Source organism: Aulonocara stuartgranti, assembly GCF_965226115.1.
Source record: "Aulonocara stuartgranti genome assembly, chromosome: 12".
In the NCBI taxonomy this organism is placed as follows: Eukaryota; Metazoa; Chordata; class Actinopteri; order Cichliformes; family Cichlidae; genus Aulonocara; species Aulonocara stuartgranti.
The window spans coordinates 27,345,263-27,372,659 of NC_138948.1; the positions used below are offsets into that span (position 1 = coordinate 27,345,263).

General features: G+C 39.6%; 1 protein-coding gene across 4 annotated transcripts in view; it reads left to right on the forward strand.

Moving 5' to 3' along the window:
* The window catches only part of LOC309719642 (transmembrane protein 132C), a 173,856-nt gene that overhangs the window by 24,075 nt on the left and 122,384 nt on the right, over positions 1 to 27,397 (forward strand). For all 4 annotated transcript variants that reach the window (XR_014280273.1, XM_082555910.1, XM_082555912.1 and 1 more), the window contains exon 2: positions 6,176 to 7,061. Coding sequence is in view for 3 of the 4 variants with exons in the window: in XM_082555910.1 (XP_082412036.1) it covers positions 6,176 to 7,061 (886 nt within the window). In the remaining variant the exon portion in view is untranslated. The remainder of the gene's footprint in view (positions 1 to 6,175; positions 7,062 to 27,397) is intronic.

The window sequence follows — 27,397 nt, forward strand, 5'->3', positions numbered from 1 at the left end:
TAGAAGTTTTAAAAGCTGAAGCCAAAATCCAGCGGGGGGATTAAACTTCTAAAAAATAAAAACCCTAAGATATTAATCCTGCTGTCACGTCGACACTGATTGCCTGTCCTTAATAGAGGGAGAATTGAGTTTTCTGATGCTGCTTAAGGGTTTATTTCCATCAGCAAAACTCATCAAAACAGTGAGAGAAACCAATCATTTTTTTTTAAAGTTACTTGAGAATGATTGCGCGTGATAAGCATCTTAAAATTGTAATATTGTGCAATTCTTATATTGCGTAGCGTTGAAAATAATGGTTGCACTTTATGAGCTCGGCTTGTCTGAAATGTTGATGATGAACCTCCAATTCATGGTTAGCATTTACTAGCAAGCGAAATGGTTACGCTGGTCCGTTAGAAGCGACTCTTTTAAACGAATTGATTGAATTGACGAAGTTAGCCCGACATCCTCACAATCAACATCAGTGTAGTTTGACACTTATGGACTGTTTTCATCTGTGTGACTGCAAAAGTGGACTGAGCCATTAACCTTTGAAAGGCGGCAGGCTGTTAGATACAACCAGCTCGGTTATGCAGTTGTCTTTCCAGAAAAAGTTGGCATGCTGTGCTAATAATTATGAATGATTTTTTTTTTAAATTAAAGGTTTTTTGAAGTTCCTGCTTTTGTTGGGTTCTCAGAGATTTAGCTGATAAAAAGTTTGCTAAAAGATTTCCTCTGAATTTTGAATGTGGAACGTTTACTCCACTGGAACTGCAGTACCTGCTACACTATATATTGCTGTATCAAGTCTAGCCTCTGTTGCAAAGTGGGGAAATAGTGGGTGGAAAGTTGGTGACAGAAGGAGCTGCAGCTTGGAGAGGGCCCACACAGACTCCAAAAGAATTACTTTGTTTAAAAGGCAGTGCCTTAAGCAATGTTCTCTCAGGGTCCAGATATCTGAGTCAAATCCCTGCTGCACAAAAAAACAAAGCACTACTAGAGTTTGAGTAGGGTTGTACTGTTCAATTTCTCCTCCCTGGAACAAAGGAGCGAGTGATTCATCTTAAAATAGCTTTGTATGATTTATTAATTCCGATCCATGACACAGGCTTGCTGATTCTCATTATTTTGGATTTGGGTTAGAGATTTACAGACTTTATTTGGCTTGAGGTAGAATTATTTTCCAGTTTATGAATTCATTGTCAGTTTTCAGGCACCGGTCCTAAACAAGGTTTGCATGCTTATGTTTACACAGGGTGACATAGCATAAGCACTGCAAACAGTCGTGGTTTAACAAAGATGTTACCCTACATGTGGCACGCGACTGATCTCGAGTGTTTGATGCAGATATACAAAGGTCCTAGATTTTATTTCATTTCCATAATTTTATGTCCTATTTCATCCTCTCCACCAGACTAACTAATTTAGTTAATGCAGAAGTCTTTGTTTTTAATCATACAGAAGTCTTGGTAAGCTTGCTCAGTTGTTTAAAGCTTTGTTTTTTTAACGCGTTATATCATTTTATTCAGAGGCTCTTCTACTTGTAATTTGCTTGTAATAATGATCCATCTTGTCTGGCATTACCAAGAGCAGCCTTACTGAAGATTAACTGAATCACTTAACCTTTAGTACCCTTTTCCCCAAAAGACCTGCAGTGCTATATTAAATGTAAATAAAACCAAATTCAATATTGTTCAAATGAAACCCTGTATTTAACACAAAAAAAAGAACAGAGAAAATAGATCAATATTTGAAACTGGGACATTTTATTGTCATGCTTTAAAGAAAGTCGACCCTTTTTCAAATTTCTTTTTTATGTATGAGGATATAAAAAAAAAACTAAACAAACAAAAAGAACAAGCTGGTGCTTTTTTGAAATAGGTAAAGACAATCTCAGAAGAACAACACACACTTACTGCTTCCATATGATTTAAGAGGGGAAATAGCATCCAGATTCTGATAAAGGCACTTAATTAACAAGCATGATTATCTCTATCAAAGTTGAAGTTTTGACATTTTGCTGCTCTGAAGCAGTTCAGGTGTGTGTTAAAACAATGCCAAGATGGAGCGACGTCAGCAGCAATTGTTGCTGCCAATCAATCTGGGAAGTGTTTTAAGGCCATTTCCAAACAATTTAAAGTCCATCATCCTACAGTGATAAAGATTATTCACAAGTGGAAAGAATTCAAGACAGCTGCCAATCTGTCCCAGGAGGGGACATCCCAGCAAATCCACCCCAAGGTCAGACTGTGCAATACTCAGAGAAACTGTCAAAAAAACCAAGAGGCTCTACATGTAAATGTTACATTTATCAGAGTGCGATTAGAAAAACACTGACCAATTATAGCTTGTTTGTAAGGGTTACAGAATGGTAAATGCCCTGTATTTATATAGCGCTTTACTAGTCCCTAAGGACCCCAAAACACTTTACATATCCAGTCATCCACCCATTCACACACTGGTGATGGTAAGCTACATTGTAGCTACAGCCACCCTGGGGCGCACTGACAGAGGCGAGGCTGCCAGACACTGGCGCCACCGGGCCCTCTGACCACCTCCAGTAGGCAACAGGTGAAGTGTCTTGCCCAAGGACACAACGTCCAAGCCGGGGCTCGAACCAGCAACCTCAACAAGGCGAACGCCCAACTCTTGAGCCACGATCACCCCACAGAAGAGAGCCCAGCAGCATGGTTTAGGCTAACAAAGCTGCATCTGATCTAACCATGATCTAGACAATGTCCTTTGGACAGACAAGATGAAAATGGAGTCTTGAAAATGTAATCCTGTGTATACCAAAGTATTGTAGAGCCAAATGTGAGGCCATATGTTTGACAACTAACATTTGAGGAGATTTGAATGCTATTGTAGAAACACAATAAAGATTTCTGGCTTCTTCACCTACCTCCAAGGTGCTTAGAGAAGAGTCAAAGTCTAAAGAGGCTGAAGCTCCAGAAGAACAAGGTTATTACTTGATAAATTAGTTTTAACCAACAGTCTTGATCAGAGCCATCACCCTAATCGGACATGAGACAGAACAACGATCCCAAGCACAGCAGCAAATCTAGACCAAGATGACTGAAAAATAAAATAATTAAAGTTAGACGTCAACACAGCTGAAATGCTGTTGGAGGACTTTAAGAGAGCTGTGTATAAATGCCTGCAAACGTCACTGAGCTGAAGTAAGGTTGTAAAGAAGAGCGGACGGAGACGTCTGTATAATCATATGAGAGACTGACTGAGGCCAACGCTTCAAGTGAAGTTTCTAAATGTAGTTCTACGATTAATTGAATCATGGGGTGTACAGTCATGGCCAAGGGTAATTTTTTTTATTTATATGGCAGTAAAAGGTTTGGAAGCATATGAAATCCTTATCATTGCTCTTCACTGATAGAAGTAAAAATGTATAATTTAATTAAAAACTAAAGTGCATGAAAAACAAACACTGTCATGGCTGTGCTTAGGTTTTCACTGCCTCTGCATTTTGACTTAGATTTAAGGTAATATTGTTGTTCATCTGGGCTTGTATGTAATATTTTTATTATGTCATGGAAACCCATGTTTAACAGAACCACGGCAGACCCGATGGCATTACAATGCTTTTCAGCATATTTTATTTACACTTATCACACAGTTGCTGTATACACAACTCAGTCGTCTGCAGCTCACAGCCCAACAGGACAGGACCCAGTACAGATTTTAAAGCCGGCGGGGCATGATTGCAGACCACACCCCGCCACACCACGTAAACCTTGAATCTAACAGGTATACCTTCTTTTGACTATGACTGAGTGGCTGTTGCAGAATAACATATGCTGCTATTAAGATGATGACTTTTCCAGAGAACGCTGTTCTTATTTCAGCATTCAAAAATTAAAAGGGGGTTAGGGGGACTACCTAGCTCCTAAACCTCTTAAAAGAAGAAATAATGCAAGACATGATTATAAAATGATCATTTTAAAAAATGAAGGGAACATTTAAAACAAATAAAATAAAAATAAAATATTTTAAATAATAAAAAAATGTAAAATACTAAAATAAAAACATCAAATCTTTCCACATTTGAGGATTGATTGTGTATTTAATACAGTTTGTACAGCATGTTTTGGAAAATTTTAAATGAAATTTAAATTTCTTGGCTGGAAATAGTTTTTTCCAGATTGTTTTTTCTTCATTCGTATATAAAAGCACACAGATGAGTCGCCTACATGTCTTTGTACTAGCAGTGAAAGCATTAAGTCACATTTCAACATGGTGCGAGGAGAGGTGCTCAATGCAGAGAGCTCTTTGCTCTCACCTTCTCTGACACATGAGGGCTCAGTCAGGAGAGTGAGAGTAATGTTGCTTCCCAGGAACCAGAGAATGAATCGGTCACTGACTGGGCTATAAAGCTTTTCTTCTGCCAGCAGTGTGATGGCACGTATACAACAACGCTTCATGCCAGCAGTTGACACAAAGCTCCTGCTTGGTCAGGAAAAACACAAATTGCCCAGTGTTGTTCTGCAGCTCAGAAATCTGTGTTTCCTGCTGTAAAGACCGAGTCTTTACAAAGTGATTCTTTAAGTGGGACCATTTCTGCATGGTTTGAGGTTTGGACACTGACTGCTTCTCTCCATCCAACGGTAGGAGAGCAACATTAAGGCCGGCAGGAGCACCGTGAAGTCCAAATCCTTGTCTGATTTGTAACCTGCTGGGACGTTTGATTTACAAGGGTGATCAGAGGAAAGAAATCCTCCAGCAGCCAGCATGAGGATGAAAGTGTACTAAGGAAGTGTAATCATGTAGCCGATTGCTCTGGAGAAGAAGGTCAAAGCACACGCTTGTTGTCATTAAAACCTTCTTTATGTGTTCTGTGAAGTTCCTCGGGTTATAAGAACAGTATTGTCAGTCTCTATGGACTTCTTGTGATTTAGAAAGCTGGTTTTAATTGTAATTATAATTACATTTTAACTGATTTTATATTGAACCTCATAGGCTATGTTATACTGATAAATGGATAATTCGATGCTGCACATTTCTAATTAAAGCGCACAGATAATGTGGGGTTTCTAGTGGTATAATTGCAGCAAAATTCAGGAATATAAATATATAAATGTAGTGCATACATTTAGAGCTTGGGGGCCAGAAGGGTATACTTATTAATTAACTGCAAAAATTCTGCCTCATTATTATTTCTCATTACTGGTTAATTGCTTCATTGTTTCAGCACTAATTCTAACATGTTGCAGAGAAAATCTCTGTCTCGATAATCTTCTCAGATGTCTAAATCTCCTTGTCCTTTTTCAGGGTTTTTAAAATACAATTACAGCACACAAGCATTTCATTCTTACAGCAATCTAAAGTCATTCCACTGCCAAATGCCAACAATACACACTATGGAGAAGACTAAGAGACTTTAAATGGCACAAAAGCTCACGCTCTGTCATACAAAAAATACGGCACTGTAAATTCAATGACGTCATCTTTTTGTATTAATCTAAATCTGTTTTTATTCATATAAAAGATCACAGGATTCAGACCCTTTAAAACACATGAATATGAACCACCTACTAGTCTTTAGAGTCAAAATAATGACTTTGTTGAAATAAATGTGAAGATTTCTTACACCTCATTAAATGAACAGTACTCCTAGTGTCCATTTTTTCTATTAAAACTTTCCTGAGACATCCTTCCTTTATAGTCTGAAGAAAATATTTAGAGTCTTGGCTTACAGTGAGGATTTTATACGTATTAACCGTACTAAAAAAAAAAGGAAAAGAAACATGTAAGGAGGTAACTGATGTCCTTTTACAATAAATGCATTCATTCAGTGTCTGCTGCCTGTGATACATGCTCTTTGTGTCAGTCGAACAATTAACAGCTCTGACTTATTTAGTAGAAAGAAACACATCTTTTTTTAATTTACTGAAATTCACTTATTCAGCTGATTCATGTTGTCAGAAGTCAAATAACAATACTGGACTAATGAGTCGATCAAGCTTTCATTCGTTCAGAAGACCTTGAATCCTTACTTGACTTAGTGTATGTGATCTATCAGAGATATGTGTAGTTACAACACTTTTCTTGCACGTTCAAAATGCTCCTTCTAGTTTCTGTTTTGGCTTTATTTGTGTCTTTCTACATCATCTTGGTGAAATAGGTTATAAAAGCACTTCTATTATAAGACTACACTGACTGGCTTTTCTCTTCTGTCTTTTAGTAACCGACTGTCGAGTCTTAGAGGGGTTGCAGAGATATTCCTCTATCCCCACGTACCTGCCTGTCAACTATCAGCTCCTCAATGCTGACTTGGGATTTTTCCTGAAGGAGGCCAACCAGGACTTCATGAGGAACTCTACCCTGGTGTCGCGGACCGAGCCCTTCTTCATCTACCAGGCCAGAAGTTTGCCCTCTGTGAACGCCAGCTATGGGCCCCTCTCTGTGGAGCAGCCTGTCCCCTTAGAGCTCCTGCAGAGCCCGGGGACCTTTCCTGCCTCTTCTCTTTTTACCTTTAACTGGAAGGTGCAGACCTTTATCATGAATTCCCGAATTCACTTGACCAAGCCCAAAGTCCAGGTGTTGTTCTATGTTGCAGGCAGGGACTGGGATGACTACAGTGCCATCGACAAGCTGCCCTGTGTGCACATGTTTGCTTTCCATGAAACCCAGGAGGTACGTGGTACTTGCCAGCTGAGGGGGGAGCTGGGACTGTGTGTGGCTGAGCTGGAGCCACTGGCCAGCTGGTTCAGCCCACCTAGCGTCGTGCCAGGACGCCAGAGGAATCACGAAGTGTCCGAGGGCACCCCAGTGGAGCTCTACTACGTGCTGCAGTCCACAGACGCAGGGTGCCACTCAGATGAATCCAGAAAGGACAATTTCATCCGCACAAGTCAGGAAGGGCTGTTTGGTTCCTATACTTCAACGCCTTTGAGGAGGATTGGCGGTGTAAGGCTCTACCAGAACCCCACTGAGCCACCTCTTGCTGAACACAGGCTGGATAATAACTTTATGGTCTTGGTGCCAGCCACACCCATGAGGCAGAGGGAAACTGGCTCTGCTTTTATCACTGTGTCAGCCTACTCTCCTGTGGAGATGTTTACTCTCAGGTAAGAACATATTTCTTTCTGTTGTTCAATAAAATGTCTTACTGAAGAGTTTTTCTGTCAGTCTCACATAGTGAGGTTCTGCAGCCAGTGTCTCTTGACTCCCGTGTTATCCTTTCAGTATATTCCATCTTAAAAATCTGGACATTATTCTTAAAAAACATTAATAAGGCCTGGTGTCACCTCACTGAAACACTGGAACAGCTGGAACATAGCAGAATCGGTTTTCCTTTCTCCTCGCTCCCTGCTCGTTCCATCTGTTCTTCTCGCCCTCCACAGTCACCCGTGTTGGGTTTCACTTCAATATAGCTGTTCTCCATTTTCTGTAATTTTCTTAAGTCAAAAATAAAATAATGATTGATTTCAGCTTATCAACGCCACCTGTTAACCGAGGTAAGCAGTAATTGCTCTGCTTCTGTACTCAACTGATCAAATCATTATTGATTGCGAAGTCAGCTGGCAACATTAATGTAGCAGACAGTCTAACGACGACGACTTCATTTTGTGATTGGCTGCACTGGGATACAGAATAAATGACTGGAAAGAGTTTGAGGAGAGTCGTCCTCTTTCATGACGGTATTTATACAAGAAAAGGTGCCATGTAGCTAACAGCTCCTTGACATTTGTGGTCAAATTAATTCATTGATCGTTTTTTGTGGCCATGTGAGAAATGTAATGTGATTTAACCCTTTTGTGGGTGAAACCTTTCACCAATAGAACCAAAGGAGTTTGTGGTTCAGGCCAAGAAACAAGCTATACCAGGCTTTACAGTTACAGTTTTTTGTTGTTGTTGTTCTTTTACAGTGACTAGAAGAATTCATGCTTACATTGTTACTCACAATTAATGTCATCATTACACATTGTTCATTATTTTTCCTTAAAAGAAACCATTACATTGATTAATTCAATCCCAGAGCAGCTCACTACACTACTCGTTGTATTTTGCATTGCTCTGTAAAATGACCTGAAATGCAGTCACATAATTGTAACAGTATAAACCTGAGGCTACAGTCCCAAATGCCGACACATAATCCTATCCTAATGAGGGCATACATACAGTCTTTTTTATGTTTATGCATGAACACAAAAAACAACGTACAGTAAAGATGAAATCAGGACCAAAGAGACTTTAAGGTCATCGCACAATGATTGCACTGCAGTGCTGCAAGTCAGACTGCTCATCATAGCTTTTGTTAGCTGCTGAAGATCAGGATCTGGGTGCTGGGTTGGGGTCAGCTTTAGCATCACTCTGGGTTGTTGGCTAGCTTTGTGTTAGCATGTTGTCTAACGCAAGTTAGCAGTATATAGTTGTTTCTGTCTTGGATTCAGGACTTTATCGTCATGCTCTTGTGCTTTCGTGCATTAAAAATAAAAGTAATGACCTAGTAAAAATAATACAAGAATTGAAATCAGCTAAAGATGTAAAGTGATTACAATAAGACATTTTGTTGGAACGCATCACTTTCAACATTGTTATCACCATATCCATAAAAAACTTTTTAAGAATGATTTCAGTCAAACATGAGCCTCGTTTGTGTTTTGTCTCATTTTAGGCAAATCAGTTTAAAACTATACAAAAGTAATAAAAAGTTGAAAAGGTTCCTCTAAGGTTCCTCCACTTCCTCTAAGGATCAGTTTAGTATTTGGGACATTATCTTCAGCATTAATGTGTGTTTGTCTGATGAATATTGTCAGGATCAGTATATTGTCTTGTCCATAATTTTTGTTGCCTTTTCTTTTTCTTTTGAAGGATTAAACAGTAAAATATCATCTGTAAACCTCAGAAATAATATAATATTAACAGAAGTAGATTTACAGAATTCTCAGTTCCTTTGTTAAAAAGTTGTTTTAACTCACCGACATGCTGTTTATTAAAAATGTTTACATTTAATTTTGTCGAGAGCTCACAGACTAAAATGTTAGAAGGGTTGTTGATTGCACATTACTGTTAATATGAGGCATAAGGTTCATTTGTGCTAGTATTTTTGCAATGTTAGTCATTACAAACTTTTTTGCCCATGAAACATGGCTGATTTTTTGGCAGTGCCAGCTTTCACAAAAAAAGTATATTTTTAGGTACCATGTACTTTAGGACAGAATGAGGTGGATAATTTATGACGATATTGCTTCACGAAGAACAGATCTGGATGCTGGTCTTTTAGGTGCTTTGCTGAATTTAATCCCTTGGTCTGAAAATCACGACATAATCGCTTAAATATCACCTCATTTTATCAATTATCATCCATTGGTCACCCACATCATCCCTCCATGCCTGACTCTACCTTTCTTACCCACGTCAAGGACAGAGCTACTGCGAGAGTTGCATTTGTGGCCATAAGACTAGAAAACTTGTAGGTGTATGCTGCCTCCGCCTGTTCAGAAGAGCTGTAACCTTCACTGCCTACAGTATTAAAAAATACAAGTGCCATTGTGTTTTCAGGAAGGTAAATACCAGTTCTGGTGACATCCCAATTCATCGTGGTGTCATCGAAATTTCTTCAAGAAAGCAAAAAAAAGTTTATTTCCTAAAATGTTTTCCACATTTGTTGTGAGTCTGTGTGAGTAAACTGACATGTTGCTGCAACACAATACCAGACTTGTTATATACAGTGCCCTTCCAGAGCAGACTGAAATTTTAGCTGCGGGAAGCTTTGAGATCAAAATGAGACAATGAGCCCCTCTCTGAGCTATCGTTTCAAGATATTTATATGACAACAGCACATAAACCGAACTGAAAAGAAAGCGAGCAAAAACAGTTGTGTGTTAACGAACCTTTAGACGGTACACTTCATAGCCTATACAAGGTATGAATTATATGCTGTGTAAAATGAACTTCTATGTTATAATAGATATATTATAGTTGTTTTTATTTCATCTTACCACAACCTCATAACTTATTTTCTAGCTAACCACATATATCTTCAGTAAGTGCAGGAAGAGCCGGGTTATCTCTCAGAAATGCAGTGACTCAGTGAAGCTGCTGATAGGTACTAATTACAATGAACAGATGAGACAAAATGATTTAGATAATTAACATGTGATGCAAATGAGGATGCCATTAATTAAAATGCATGTCCATTAGTGTAATGACGGAAGGCGATCTTAATCACACTGGTTTAGAACATTTATAAACCTCCAGAGATGCTCTAACAAGGGGTCAAACCAATTCATCAAACTATGTAAAAAGGAAAACAAACTAGGTGGAACGCAATATTAAGATGAAGCGTACCGATACTTATATCAAGCTGTAGCACTCTTATTGTGCACTAATAAAAACAACAATTTCCCGAGTTTACAACAAATATGCACAGAAGATGTTTTAGGGCCAGAATTGGAGCTGAGGTAAACAAGTTAACGGCAGCTTGCATTGTTTAGTTTTAACAAGCCAAAGAAAATTTCCAGACTTGCCCTTCTCGTGCTTCATTTAATCGCCTACTACTTGTCCTGAAGTGATAAGCATTAAACTTTCTTTTTCCGAACTGCGAAAGTCTGAATGAGTTCTTTGATCAGTCAAATGAACAGGCCAGGCTGCCCGCAGTGCCTGTGGTGTTTTGTTTTTTTTATTTGGCAGCGTTACGCATGCCAGGCGCAGGTTGGCCATCTGAGAGCGACAGATATGAAAAGGCCTCTGTGTGGTCCTAGGTGATAAGGCTGTCCTCATACATGCATTTGTTAGGACACTTAATCGCCAGAGCGAGAAGACTTTGATCTCTATATTCACAACATCATTATCATTTGTGTACTACGCACTTCTATGTCAGCCATTGTTGGCTGTATCCACGAATGCAGAATGAGCTTATGATCGTGTGAAATTAGTCAAACAGACCCTCGGCTCTATGTTAGTTTAAAATGTTTATTAGATCCCCGCTCTTTAAAACCAAAATCCGGGGGTTAGTTCTGCATGCTCATAAATTTATACGCACTATTTGCACAAAAATCCTCTTCTTCTCAATGGACATGATGAAAAAGGTCAGATTTAAATGAAAGTTGAAATGGTCATTGAGCCTTCAGTCATTCTTTCCTCTTCTCCAATTCAGTTTTCACCTTACTTTGCTCCATTATGCTGAAAGGTTCACACTGTGATAGATATTATGCAAAGAAAGCTAATTTGGAATATTCTTAATAGCCAATCATCCGGCCAATTTGTTGCATTGTGAATTCACAGCAGGGTATGGCTTGCTGGGGCATTTCTCTGTTGACATGCTACTTTTAATTTGACGGGTTCTGATTTGATTTGACCTCCTCTGTGTTAATAGGCTCTGTCACTCAGGAACTGGAAAGTTTTGCTTATTTTTATTGTAGCTTACTTTCCTCAAACGCAGACAGATTTCGATGTGGAGCATATCGTCGCTACTTGTAGTTACTATCATCAGTCATCCTGGCATGAACACATTTCTATTTCCTGTCTCCTCTCCCTTTGATAAGCCATCATCCACTGGAAAAAAAATAAAAAGGTTTAAATGTCAAATGAAAGAGAAAATTGCCTGAATTATTCTAGAAAAAGACCATTATGGCTAACATTTTAAAATCCATTATCACCATCTTACATGCACAAGGTGGAGGTATCTAGTTTGGAGGCCACCATGTTTAAATAATATTCCAGGGGCAGTGCAATTTACTCTGGAATAGAAGAGTCTTTACCAAATTCTCCTTTTAATTTGATGAACTGTTGAATTAATAAAAACATGCATCATCCTTGAAAAAAAAGAAATGGAAAAATTGGAAACTACCCATCCTTGGACAGCTGACATTTTTGTGAAAATATTTAACCACTTAAGGTTCAGTTAGTACCATACAAGTGCTCCTTTTAAAATTTTGATTAATGTACAAGAGACTTGAAAAAAGGAAGTTAAAGCAGAGCAAGCACAAAACTGCAGTTCCTGTTGTGGCCACTTGAAGCAGGTTCCCAATGCATGTCAACGCCCATAGACTCCCATGTTACAATGCACAAATTTAGTGCCTTACAATCATTTTTACAGTCTATTGTTTCCATCGCTATGAATAGTTCATGATATTTACGAGGGATGAATTTTTAATTTATAGCTCATCCACCTGGATACTAGAGGTAGGGGCATGGCCACTTTAATTAACAGTTCCTCTAGATGTCTGCTAGACCCCAACTGTCATGTAATGCAGAGATTGGGAACTCAAATGTGTGCAGGCACGCTTAAAGAACAACAAAACCCCAAACTACAATAGCAAAAAAAACAGCCCTTTATTAGATGTCCAAAACATAAATCAGCCTGTAAAATCCATCTATTAAAAAAACAAACATGAGGTGAAGCAACAGGATGAAAGATTAACATACGCTGAGGTACTGAACAGAGGAACAACAGGACTATATGAACTCACACACTGAGGGCTAATTGGGTTTACACACAGCCGGGGGAAACAAGACACCGTGGCATCATCTCAATCACAGGGGAGGAAAGAAAAGCAGATACAAGACACAGAAGACAACTAACCAGCAGTTAGTTTAACAGGAATCAAGAAATGATAACTAGCAAACTCAGACAGAAAAGTCAACTTAAAAAGGGACAAAAACATAAAGAAAACACAGATGGGGAAAAACAAAATGAAGGAACTATTAAACTGTAAAATAAAAGGAACTAACACACAAAGGTAAGCAAGCAGAAATGTAACTCTGAAAACTCAAAACTCTCTCTGAGTGTAACCCCACGACCACCACAGGACAGGACCCCCAATAAATGAAGGTAATGAACATAATATTTCTGACATATTTGTAATGTTGATGCATTTTTATTTGAGTCATCCAACAAACATATTTAACTGTGGGCTGTGTATGTATGTTATCAAGCAGTTATTTAGCTCTAATGTGTGTTAGCAGATATGTTCGTCTCTGCTGAGCACCAATATGGTTTATGGATGCAATTTGCAAGCTAAGTGTGCTCATCCAAATGTTGTAAACTGTGGCACGGAACAGCTAACATGACAGCGGTAAAAATGCTGGTGCTAACGCATTAAAATGTTGGGTCCAAAACCAAAGGGTGGCATCACAGTGGCTACAATCTCTTCTTAAAAGTTTATATAGTGTACACAAATTTAAATGAAATTTTAAAATCTCAAACCACATCAGTTCTCCCAGCTCGGTTTCAAAATATTGAAATACTCCCTGGTGAGATTTGTCCCAATTTGCGGGAGAATGATAAAGAAGAAGAAGAAGCAACAGCGGCTGAAACAAAGACTACCTACTTAATTGTTAACATGCTTCAAAAAACATTTTGAATGTCAATATTTTAGAGGTGCCGGGGCGGTCGTGGCTCAAGAGTTGGGAGGTCGCCTTGTAATCGGAAGGTTGCCGGTTCGAGCCCCGGCTTGGACAGTCTCGGTCGTTGTGTCCTTGGGCAAGACACTTCACCCGTTGCCTACTGGTGGTGGTCAGAGGGCCCGGTGGCGCCAGTGTCCGGCAGCCTCGCCTCTGTCAGTGCGCCCCAGGGTGGCTGTGGCTACAATGTAGCTTGCCATCACCAGTGTATGAATGTGTGCGTGAATGGGTGGATGACTGGATATGTAAAGCGCTTTGGGGTCCTTAGGGACTAGTAAAGCGCTATATAAATACAGGCCATTTACCATAGATAAATGCCATAAGACATGCAGCTGACACAGCATTAACTTTATTGTGTTCAAACAAAGATTGAGGTAAAAAAAAATGTAATTGAAAGTAATAGGCAGTAATTAGAGACTGCGGAAAGAAATCTGACAAAAAAAAGTAGAAGCACTATAAACACAATTACAGGGAGACGGGTCTGACTGCTGCTGAACAGTTTTCTGGGTGAAACTCTAAGTGGCAGTCATGCTGCTGTATCTCATCAGACGTTGTAAGTCGTCATCCAGCAGAAAGCTATTATTCCACAAACCCATTTGAGTAAATGCTAGATTGCTTTTTCATTACACCATAAGCCATTATTTACACCAAGCTTAAAAGTTGACTCTACATGCAGCTACTTCATTACCAGATGATATAAAGGTAGAGATTTTAACTCCTCAACGGGGTTTAAGATGTATTGTGGATGTTAATTGATACAATCAAAGAATAGGTTGTTGTGAACAAAGATGGATTAAGCAGGATTAACTATTTGATTGCTATGGATTGCATAGCTGTACGCCTGCTTTAGCGTGCCCCCACTTTGTTAGGTTTGGGAGAGAAACTGTTTCAAATCATATTCCTTTCTCGCGAGGCTGTTTTATCATGAACAGCAGTCGCTCTTTGCAGTGTCTTAAAGACATTTGTGCACACTAGCAGCCTTTTGCAAAGGAGAGCCAAATGAAAGAAAAGACATTGAAAAGGCACTTTAAACTCATTAAATTTAACATGCCAGTAATGTATAAGATGAAGTCATTATCATAATATGTTTTCTGGCATCACTGTGCAAGCTACTTAGTTTGTTAGGTGTCATTGATAATTCATCATTATCTCCTAGTATTATATGCTTCATATGCAAATCAAATGCAATGAAGGAAATTATTTTAAAGGATATTTTCCTGCTGCAATCTCCAGCGATATAAAGTGAGAACCCAGAGCACAAAAGGAAATTGCTCTATTTTCTGTCTTGGTGCAATGCTGCCGTGCAGCATGAGTCACTGTATGATGAGGGCTATTACATGTACATCGTCCTCCCTGCTGGACTCTGCCATTATTTTACAAAAAAAGATTTTGTCGATTTAAGTGACACTTTTCCTGAGAGCAAAGCTTCTTCGGTACACAAACACTCATTCTCATTTCTTTCCATGTAACATACTGCTGTAATTCAGGAACAAAGGATCACACACAGACACAACTGGTGATGGATTGGGGATGTATTATTAACACTGGAGTGGAGACTGGGGCTTGTCTGCTCTTTTCGTGCAGCGTTTACTGCAAAGTAAGCAACAACTGAGCGTGACTGCATGTTGACCAATGCAAGACGTAGCCTCACTTCTTCCGAAAGTAACAGCTGCTATTATTCTTCTCCTTCTCAAACTTGCAGTCTTCAACCTCCGCTGACATTGAGTCAAGCGAATCGAGGCACTCACTTGAGGCAATTATAAAATTTTTAGTGCACCTTTCTCCGGGCTTTGTACAACTTTTTTTCAAACAGGCACTAGTACTTCAGAACACGTGTAAGATGTGTAACATGGGAAGAAGTTCCCATTTAATACAAAGAGAAAAACACCTATTGCATGAATATCTAAAAATAAAACAGCAGTGGTACAATGTGGTTTGAAATTAATATTTAAAGGAGGAAAAGAGTTCAGAAGGGCGTGCCTCACATAAAATCTTAGCTTGATGGATGAACTATATTTTTCATGGAGACACCATAGAAGAAATCAGACAGGAATTGGTGTGATAGCAAATTTATTAGACACCAAGCATACAACTGACGCTGAGTGTAGACTTTAAATAATCAAAGATAAGCAAATGTTACTAGTTTGTTCTAAGAGAATTGCATCATTATTACAGTTTTGTCCAATCAAGAACTTATATCTGTCAAAGTTAATATGAAATGCTTCAACTTGAGGAAGAGGTTTCCCTAAAAGCTGATACCCAAAAACCTTCTTTGGGTATCGGTGCTGTTAAATTGGCAGAGACTTGTGCAAAACCAGTAGCAGAGACACGAATTGTCATCTGTGCAACCACAAATATTGTTGCATTTGTTACATTTGTTACCTGCGCTTTCTCTGTGTGGCAGCTGGATTACAAAAGGGTGTTGTGACTGCTTCGTGTGCGCCTGTGCGTGTTGCACAGATGTGCAGGTGTGTACACTGAGTACACACGGCTGAATGTCTCAGCTGTGTGCCAGGCAGATAAACACCGCTGATCTTCTGCATGCAGTTTGTTTAATAGTGTGCCTCCTGTGGAGAACATCCTACCAAACATTTGTTTTCGAACAGATTTCAATAAAGCTGTCAGCGATTTTGCAATAACACTGGGCATCCATTTGTGCGTCTGTGTGTGAACAGGAGTGCCTCCGTGCGCGTTTGTGCTAGTAGGCGAGTGCTCGTGCCTGCAGAGACGTGTTTGCGTGCGAGCACCCTGCTATGCTCGCACCGTTAATACCGAAAGCTCCACGAGTGGCTGCGATGGAATCAATTTGCATCTTCTTTAAAAGGCAGTGCATCAGTGAACAAATTACCTACCATCACGCTTCATTATGTGTACTGATGGACAACGGCGACTAATGTATGCAAGAACCAGTGGCCTAAAATATCAGCTGTGGTGGGATTGAGTGTACAAAATCATTATGCCGAAAAGAGTTAAAAACCTGATCTGAGGTAGGCTATTATCCAAAATACTATCTTTGAAAGAGTGGAAGGTAGGATTTAATTTTCCAAAAGGCACAATTTCCTTGTATTACATTTTCTACTACAAAATTTTAAGAGTAAATGCAACCTTTCTGGAAATAAAAGACAAACATCCAGTACTCCAAAGTGGCATTGACCAAGTCCAGTAAGTCGCACACAACTCAGTCAGAAATAAGGCCCCAAAACAGCCCATGAGATACACAAACATAATGCTAGGAAGCTTTGAAGAAGTGATAAGAACAAAGACAATATGACAAAAGACAGTCACATATTACACATATTATTACGGTATTATGCATATTATTATTATTTGGTCAATATGACTGGAGAACAGCTATGGTATTAATAAAGGTTAGACTATTTGAAACATTTGAAAGCTGGAAAAATGTCCACTGTGCCATTAAGATATAGGAGAATGTGATGGATTATTCTGCAATGAGTGCTTTTTCTTCGCTCTCCTCTTTTCACTCTCTGTGTTTACTCTGCATTTAATAATTAGTTATTAATCTCTGGCTTTGTTCCACAGTGTGTCTTTTGACCCATCTCCCTCCACTCACACCCTACCAGTCATGGCTGATGACTTGCTGAGTGTGGTTCTGCTGGAGGTTTCTTCCTGTGAAAAGGGAGTTTTTCCTTCCCACTGTTGCCAAGTGCTTGTTCATAGGGGCTTATCTGATTGTTGGGGTTTTCTCCGTATTATTATATTACAATATAAAGCACCTTGAGGCGACTGTTGTTGTTACTTATATAAATAACATTGAATTGAAATCATTCATTCTTTAATGATCTGAGAGCAAGTACAAAAGAAAAATGAAAATAGAATTCAAACACAGGCTTAAATTAGGCTCAGTGTGAATTTGATATGAAGCCCACAAGTACAAAAATTTGATCTGTTTTAGGATCATATTAAAGCTTGAAAGACAATCAAACTGTTATAAAACTGTAAATAACAGGAAACAAGAAATCAAAGAATGAGGTCATGTACTGGAGTCTGCCTTTATTACTGATGCTCACTGGGGGAAACACAAGGACTTTAGATGTTATTGAAAACTTTATGCCCTCTTACTTATCTTCCAGGAATAGTGACACTGTTGAGATGTGATGCTCACAGTGTTGTCTGTAATGTGATTTGCGATGACCCCAATGGAGGTCGCGGGCTAAAATGAGTGTCTTTGAGGAATAAAGTTGTTCTTTATAATACAAGCATTGCTGTAGCTTTAACCTCCCTGGGGCCACAACTGTCAGAACTAAGACGCAAAGCATTGTTTCTAATTTTGATTTTGTATTTCAAAAACATCACAATTTCTGAAATTCCAAGGTTTGTATCTAAGAAAAACTGTCTCATATTAATTTACAAGGATATAAAAAGTGAAAAAAGAAGCAGTTGCTCATACTTGAGGGGCCGGGACCATGGAAATTAATTTACTGTAAGCTCGTCTTCACTTTATCAAGCGGTTCGCATGGGACAAAAGTGTCAGGATATTTGCTTCTAAATGTCTCTGTATATTAATTTGCACATTAACAGAGTCACTGATTCTCTTAAATCTTCATACTACAAACAATACACTCTGGAGTAAAGACAGATAGAATCGCAAGTCAGGTCCTCTTAAATCATGCTGCATCAGCTCCAGGCTTGTAGCTGCAGAACACTAATGGCTGAAGAGAAAAGTCTCAATAAAACAGAAATAAATGAGCCTTCACTGGGGTTGAGAAATAAAAAAGCAGCGGGAGGCCTCCCTCTTTTTGCGTAAGACCCCAGCGTGCAGACCAAGGTACTGGTCACATGCTCATATCAGATTCATTATAGTCCAATCTCATTTGAAAGCCATCATCCCCAGCTATAAACAGGCACTGAATCAGCAGCTGCTGGGGTGCTTCTGCAGGGGAGAGCATGTGATGAAAGAATAAGAAAATGCCTTGTCATTTGTTGGCAGGCATTGAAGCCATAAGCCATTTTCCTAAAACAGCTTATCCATTTGAAAGTGGAAGAAAGAATTACTCTGGGGAACAGATATAGATGATTAAGACGAAACGCATCTGAGAAAAGGACTTCAAACATGCATTAAATAAATCTTGTCAGACGTCTCTGCGTTGTTATGAGTAATTTCTTTGTAGTTTGTTTATATTTAGCCTGTGAGTGTTTTGGTGTTATTTGGCAGCCGACTACAGGTAACGTTCGCGTTTCCAGTCGGGTAATAGCATCAGCAGCAGAGTCCTCTTTGGAGGCGATGATACGCGAAAAAAGTAGAAATAAAATAAAGAAAGAATGTTAACAAAGAAAGAATAAACTACAGCTCTTGTGAATTTAAAAGAGCTGATTTATTTTCATGTAGTAAAGAGTCTCCTCGTGTGTTCAGTATGCGTCGCAGCGGGTGCTACAAGGTGTCAAACATCGCCCCATCTTGTGCTGAGTTTGCTGATTTAAAATTTGGCTCATTAAGTTTTCTAGATTTTTATTAGCTTGTAGAGAGTCTGGCCTTGGCTTGGTGAGGTTCTGTTAACAAACACAGCTGCCAAAAGCTGGGCACACTGAGAGGCAGCAGCAGAGCAGAGGGATATTAAACTCCAGCATATACACCCCATTGTTCCCACACTGCTCCATGGGGGGGCTCCTATTATCTGTCTGGGATCCTTGTGACGGCTCCCTTACTGAAAATACAGGGTTGTAAACCCACGAATGGCTTTCATATATTGACCATATACCACTGGATGTGTGATGGGATTACATCATATAGTTTTGGTTTTTTTTACACTGCATGTGTTTATTGCCCAGTAAAACTTGTTTAGAAGGAAACATAAATGTATAGTAAAGAAACAGCAGCTTTTTTAAAGACACAGTATTTATAAAGCTCCAAGATATAGAAATCTCTACAGCATCTTCTCTGCCGGTGTGCGCACAGTTCCACTTTCAACCTTATAGTGTCCTCTGTGGACAAATCCATGGCCAGCACAGGTCCGGATGGAAGAAAGGAGTTTCTCTCGATTTATCATCATCTGATTGTTGGTATATTTTGCAAGGAGGTAGCAGTTATTGGGTTGGGAGTCACATAATCCAACAACCTGTTTTTTCCACAGGGAGCATCAATCCTGTGTAGCTGCGTGTGGCCAGACAAATACTCTGAGATTGCGTAATTGCAGGGCTTTGCTGGTTGCCTCGGGTGTTTGTGGAGCCCATGCAAGAATCATATAATGGGCTTTGAGATGTCTCTCCGGTGTGCATTCAAGATCCTATCACAACATGTGCCTCGATATGCTACTGCCTGTACTATAGACAGTCATTGGCGGCTATAAAATAAGCAAATTTGTCTTGTTTAGTTACATTTGTCCCAGTAAAAGCAGGGCAAATGTAGCGAATAAACAGAAGAAAGAACCAAAGGATTCAGGAAATAGCCTCCTGACAATTAAGACATAAATATCACACCCTAGACTTTATGTTAGACTCTGTTAGCGAATAAATTTATGCTTGTGTCTCTTTCTGTTCAAATCACTGGTTACATTTGTAACCGCCTTGTCCAAATGTTACTTGTAAGACTAGCATGTTATTTGGATGTCGATGAATACGAAATACATTAAAGCTCACAATAAAATATCCTGCTGGAAGGCTAATAGAGGCCAAGCTCTCACTACTGATGAATATATTGACAAGAACAGAGCCTCAGAGATCACAATACATTTCCCGCTCCCTACATTATACATGCAGCGGTAATTATGTCTTTGTAGAATGACTGAATTAAATTACAATTATTCCTTCTATCTGTTATTCAGTCCTAATTAACTGGTAGGTTTTATTCAATCCACTGTCTTTTACTTAGACTTTCCTTTGCCCCTCACAATTTTATTCCCTTCTAAGCGCAAACATGATCAAAGCAGTTTTCTTATAATTAATTACAGTCTCTAAGCTAGGGCCCCACTTTAGCCTGTAGTTTCATGTTTAATTTAGGGTCAGTAACTCGTAGATTCTTCCAAGCGCACAGTAACAGTTATCTATATTCAATTCTAACTTTAATCTTGTAAACTAAATTATATTGGTATTATTAAGAAGGATTTAAATGGCATCGAGAGGCACACTCACCTCTGACCACATCCGTTATATAGCACACTTATTGTAATAAGATTCGACTAAAAGATCGTGCATTCATTACCCTGATGATGACCCCAGAAATATAGCATATAACACCCAAACCTTATCTCTTTGGCTCAGTTTGACTGTATTGTCCATTAAATTGCGAATGATGCTCAGCCTATTAGCGGTCGGGAAGTACAGAGATATGATTTAATGCTGTTTCTTGGAGGGAACACAATAAGACTAAATTGAATGGTTTCCTTATTCACTTTCACGGACTTTAATGTGCCCTTAAAACTCTATAATTGGCACTGTAACTGGTCATATTATATCCTCCCTGACACTTGTAGCCACTTGTTCATTGACAATGGCTAATTATCTCACATAGTTGCATTCTGGAGGTTGTGGGATGTAAATAAAAAGTAGTCAGCAGTTAAAAACATGGTGATTCTCAAGGACTGTTTCACTCCTCTGTACTTCAAACTTCCAGATAAGAAGAGACACTAGTAAAAATTATAGGACTATCCTTCCACTTTGTATAAGGAGTAATTTAATCACTATTAGTAGTCAGAAATTTAAAAGACTTAAGGCCATATTATTGTGTGTGGATGCTTTAATAAATTATTTAGAAGCCTTAATTCGAAATAGCCCCCATGACAGTATTTTCTTAAAGGATTTTTTAAAGTAAGTGAGATGAGAAGATCAATGAGACTTTCATGTCTTTACACCAAATCTGATGCCAGATATCTTAGCTTAGCTCAGCACGGGTGGAAAGTGCTAGCTCATCTCTGCTCAGAGATAACAAAACACTTGAGCTCATTAATTAGGAGAGTATCCTGTTCATGTAATCCTCATAAAAACAACACATTGTGTTTCAAGCATCTTCCTGTATATCACTATATCCATGGCCTGCATCGAGTCTTGCTTTGGGCTTTTATTTAATCATTATCTTCACAGATGACCTTGAGTTCAGGTTCAGTGGTTTAAGCATTGAACTGATGACACTTTACGACAGATTTATGTATTGCAATGGTGTTACTCCTCAAGCCACAAACTGAGCATTTTGTACACACTAATGTGCAAAACTGTCCTAAGAAAAACACAGAACCAAATGTCCCAAACAATGCAAGTAATTTTAAAGCTAACTCTTAGAATCAGTCAGCTAAAGAGACAAATGTGCCCAATTGCACAGCTTAGATTTCTTTGCCATGGATGGCCTGTTGTATAAATTGTTAGTGATTTGGCCTTTCGGGAGGCATCATGCTGTGCAATGTATGAAAAGCCCAAGGACACTAGCTCTTCTGGGACTGAAATAATCACTGTCTGCTGTTTTTTTTGATGTGTTAATTTAATTCCAAAAAGCACTTGAAGTCCAGCCAAAAGGCAAACAGGGACACTTTACATTTATTTTGTGTTGATTTTTCTATACTTGTGACAGTAAAACCTGCACCGTTTTTGCTGTCTGCTGCACTTTATTGTAAAACTTTGCATGACTTACCTGGTTTTATCTAGCCCGGGCAGAAGCGTTGCAGTTTTTAGGGTGGATGTGCCTCCATTACCCTTTTTTATGATCTTCATATTGGATTTCTATAGGTCAAAAAAAATAAATAAACGGTTTGCACATAATGTCTGTCCCAATTCCAATGACTACTGTGCAAAATCGTGCTGCCGGAAAGCACTTCATATGTATTATTTACACAGTTCGCCCCCACAATGTGCCGCAATTAGTGTGTATCTGGTTGATCCAGAGATCAGGAAAGTCAAATGTAGCAGCAGCTCTGCTCTGTACAGATAGAAGCGCAGCCCCCTGTGATCACAGCCCCCTGTGATCACAGCCCCCTGTGATCACAGCCCCCTGTGATCACAGCCCCCTGTGATCACAGCCCCCTGTGATCACAGCCCCCTGTCACAGGGCACGGGCCCTCCTCCTCAGATCCGCATCAAATCAGTTGTGTCAGACACAGTGCCATTATGCTTCCATACAGTAGACAGATTTTCCCCTCTTCCTTTCTTGCTTATAGCTGCTTTGCAGTGGGAGTACCAAGCATGTTCTGAATGCCTAATACTAATCTGTCCTGACATTCAAATTATAAGATCAGTTTCTACACGTATGTGTGTGCTATACAGCACCATGCAGTTGTTCTGACACCATGCACTCAAACCACCACTCAGACTCATGCACTGTAGTCCTGTCTTAATTAGGATGCCAGAAACCCTTTGTGTTAAAATGCAGTTCACATGTTTTAATTAAAAATGAATCAGAAACACTTGCAAATCCTGACTTATTGTCTAGTTTTTCCATGTTTCCATAGCTACCAAGTCATCTCCAACCAGGAAGTAAAATGGGATTCAGAGCTATTCTTTTTTTGTGACCACAGACTAACCCATTTGTTCAAAAAGCAGCTCCATAATGAAAGTGAATAAATAAGATATTCAGGTAAAATTAACTGTAAGCCCAATGCCACCCACATTCGTTGCATCAGTTAGCAACCCACCCCACCCCCCCACCCGGCGGATATGTGAGCATCCTGGGATTTGTGCTCATCTCTTCATTCATGTTGTATATTTCAACTATTTCTCCTAAATATATATTTGTCACAAATCTGTTGCTAAAATTAGGACTGTGTCTCAAAATTCTGCTCATTTTCACTTCAAAAGGGCGAATAGACCAGATAAAACATTCAGCCTCTTGTTGAGCCTGACTTGAAAGAATCTGGAGTATCAAATGTCAGGAGGGGGGCACGAACATCTGAATAAAATGTCATAACAATCTTTCTAAATCTTGTTGAGATGTTTCAGTGTAGTATCCCTCCGTAGAGCCATGACTGTACTGTAGAATGACTTAAAATTGTTTCCTCTGCTCCATTATTAGTGAAGGAATTGGTCCCCATCATGGGAAGCTCCGTGCTGACTTATTTAAAACGTGACAAAGCTCCTGCTCAGAGGGCCACATCGGCTGCATGATAAAGGAAATCTGCAATACGTCTTTACCTCCTCAAATCAACAGCGGTGTTGCTGGAGAGCAGCGGTGACTTGAGGAAAAAAAATGTCATCAAGGAAGACGAGTGTTCATACAAGCTGCCTCAGTGATTAAAATGACAACCTGTTTGTGCTCACAGCTTGATTGCTGGCAGTCTGTAGCTTCAGGGAGCTTCGCCCAATCTTTAGTTATCTGTGAATTCTCCACAGTGAAATTTGTCATCGAGTCTATATTTCATTACAACAGCTCAGGTCCTTAAAAAAGGCCTTACAACAAGGCATTCTTGTTTTGCTGTTGTTGATTTGTCAGGCAGAGCTGGGTTTGCGATCTTGCATTATGTGCTTAATATGCTTAATTTACTATAAAGCTTGGTAACATTTACCATAACAATTCTTAATAAATGGTAGGTGCATAGTTAACAACATTTTATTTTTAACAATCAATTTGCTATAGAAGTTAGCTGTTTGTAAACCACTCTATAAAATTACTTAGTTGTTATTATAAACTTAAAACTGATATTTTTAAGACTTTGCAAATGGTTAATAAATTGATGCAGTGCATCTATAAGAAGGATGTGAACAATAAGTTTTATGGGTGTATGGGTATGTGTTTTATCTCACATATCTCCTGGAATTATGCTCACATGCCTCCTGTATGTTTGGCTTTGTTGATTAATTTAATATATCATCAACCTGCCAGGGATTCCAGATGAAATTTAGTCTCTGTGACTAAATTTACATGCAGCATCCCTTTTAAATCAGCATAAATATAGAATGATCAGTAATCTCTGACAAGTAATTACCAAATATGTTATATAAGATGTGAAGTGCGATATAGTTCAGAAACATTAGCATTAATATAAATTATTTAGTAAACATTGGCAAAATTGCTTAGAATAAAATAACTATTTAATAGTTTATCTAACGGTGATTTGTAGGAGGCAGATTGCATGTCATCCAGTAACGGGGGGTGGAGCTCAAGAGGTAGAGCAGGCCATCTACTGATCTGAAGGTTGATGGTTCGATTCCTGGAGCCAGTGTAAATACATCCCAAATATCCCTGAGAAAGATACTAACCCCAAGTTACTCTTTCTTCTATGCTTTTTAAAAAAGCATAGAAGAAAGTGTGAAAGAAAGAATAGGTAATAAGGTAATGATAAGGTAATAAGAATCAGTTCGTTTACCATACGCCAGCTACAATACCAGTGAGAGGTGGGATACACCCTGGACACGTTGCCAGTCTATCACGGGGCTACCACAGAGAGACAGACAACAATTCACACTCACATTCACACCTATGGGCAATTTAGAATCAGCAGTTAACCTAATCCCACCAATAGCATGTTTTTGGACTGTGGGAGAGAGCCAGAGTGTCTGGAGAGCACCCACGCAAACACAGGGAACACATGCAAACTCCTCACAGAAAGCCCGGCCAGTTGATGGAGTCGAACTCAGGACCTTCTTGCATTGAGGCAAACCACTAGTGCCAACCACCGTGATAAATTGCATTGCCACAAAACTGTTGCTTCACATCCTGCTTACTTGACTAACTTCTAATCTGAGTTTATATAGAGGCGGTTATTATAAAGTCTTATCCACTTACAAAGGAGTTGTAAGTGTGTGTGTGTGTATGTGTGTATCAAGTGTACTATTTTAATCAGCCATTTCCTCATTCGTTCACTCCCCTGATGGAAATGGAGCAGAAATCTACATTATCAAAATGCAAGCTGCCTTCCTTACATTAACCTGAAGAGACCCTGTTCTTGTAAAAGGAATATGGAGGTAGAATGTGAAATGACTTAAAGATTAGATATGCCAGGAAGTCACACAGGGATAATGTAATATTTGGCTTGAACTTGCAGTGTAGTGCTTGGGCTTCTTGTTTAAATGAGTGATTTGATGGAGACGTTGTGCCTCGCCTTTGCTGAACAGTATATCTTGATAATGCAAACATGCTTCCCGAGTATAAATTAAATGCTCCTCTTCTTGCATCTTAGTGCGCTGGATCTACGTCTGCCTCGGTGTTTACAGCTCGCCTCTACCCCAACACCTCGGGATTTGACCACTCAGATGCTGAACTCTGGCATTTTACATGCACTTCTAGATTTGGTTATGTTATTCAACTGTCTGGCATTTCCAAAGGTCACAACCTTTACTTGTTCATTTGGTGCTTTTGATGTCAGTGTTTCTGTGTTCAACATGAGTTTTCCCAGGACAGATGTCAGAGGTATGGGCCTTGTTAGGGCAGCAGAAGGGGCTGATCGGTACGACTGATCAATCCTCAGCAGGTCCTGTGTGATCTTTTCTGCCTCTCACTCCCTCCTTTAACTGCCAAGCCTAATCAATGCACCAGTGGTTCATCCAAGACAGAAGTAGAGAATTAAAGGTCGAATTGTGGCAAGATGTGCAAATCAGGGGCCATAAGAAGAGAAAACACCAAATCGCTGATCCCAGTCTTCTCCCTCAAAAATTCTAAATTCTGCACCTCGGACCTTTACACCGTACTCTACAATGTGCGCCTTTCCTATAGAGAGCAGACCTGTCCTGTATGGTGTGTATTTTCCATGGAGAGACACTGAGAATATGACAGGTCCTCCTGTAGCATTAGGCATTATCTGACAGTGGGGAAAGAAAAGCAGAGCAAAGTGGTTGGTCTGAGTGGCTAAAGACTGAGTGATGAACCGCGGTGGCCTCTTTCTCTCCTGTGAAAGAAGGCTGGGCTCATCCTGCAGCAGGAAGGTTAAGGATTTATCATTGACCAGAAAATTCAAGTGTGTGTGTGATCAGGGTGGCTGGCCCAGCTCTGGGCTAAATGGAAGACTAATGGATAGAGGGAGCGAGCCTGACGGGCTCTGAGGAGCCCTGTTCGCTCCCCCTCCACCTGTCATCCATCACATTTCCAGCTGATACTGGGAGATAGCTGTGCCACACTGGTGGGAGGGGGACAAAAAGAGCAGGCGGAATGAGGGACAGCACCAGCTGGACGAGGACAGGGACACAGATGTGACTACTACATGTCTTTAGGAGCAGTCGGTGTTTAGCAGCCATTTTCATCCCCAGATGGAGGAAAAGAGAAGCCTGTCTGTTTGGGGAAGGATGATACCACAGGCTGTGCTCAAACTACAAGTACTCTAACAAGACTAAGTTGACAATCAGTGCACTCAAACAGCATTCAGAGTACATCTTCAGGGCTAATTAGATTTTTCAAAATATCAGTGAGCTGTTTGTATTATCCCGCAACACCTAAATGGATGAAAGAGGCTAAAATGAATGGGAGAGAACGAGGCGAATGGCTTAGTGACTATTAGTATTGAAGCCTATGTAAGTAAATTAGAGCTCTTTGTGTTTTTATCAGTAAAAAGGATATAGTGCCATTTATACAACAGGGTTGTCCTTCCAGCGAGGAAGCTTTATGGGAACCTTTTCACATATCACTGGCTGTCCTTTCTCTTTGGGAGACAGTGACACACACGTGCCCACACACACACACACACATGCACAAAAGCCAGTGAAATGGCTTTTTAAAGTCCTTTTATATCAGCTCAGATTAGAGTTCTTTTAAAACAGATGTCACCGTGAGGGCAAAGAAAAGAGATTATAAATTATTTGATCACCTCTCTACCACGAATCTTTTACCATGGTCATGCCACAGTCCTTAGATTTAACGTCAGAAATAGTATCCCTTCAAAGTTAATGCTTAGCTTGGCTTTTCAAATAAAACAGGGAACAAGTGATTAAAAATCTAGATCAAAAGGAAAGGATTTGATCATGAATTGCAGTCCCATTGTGCAGTGGATGGGAAACTAAAGCATTCTGTTGTTTGGTAATTTAAGAGAATGGTATCTGCCACCGAGCACAAATCAGGGAATATCCATCCATACATGCATCCATTTTCTTCCACTTATCCGATTCTGGGTCGTAGGGAGGCTGAAGCCTAGCCTAGCTGCTGTCGGGCCATGGGCAGGATATACCCTCGATAGGTCACACTCACATT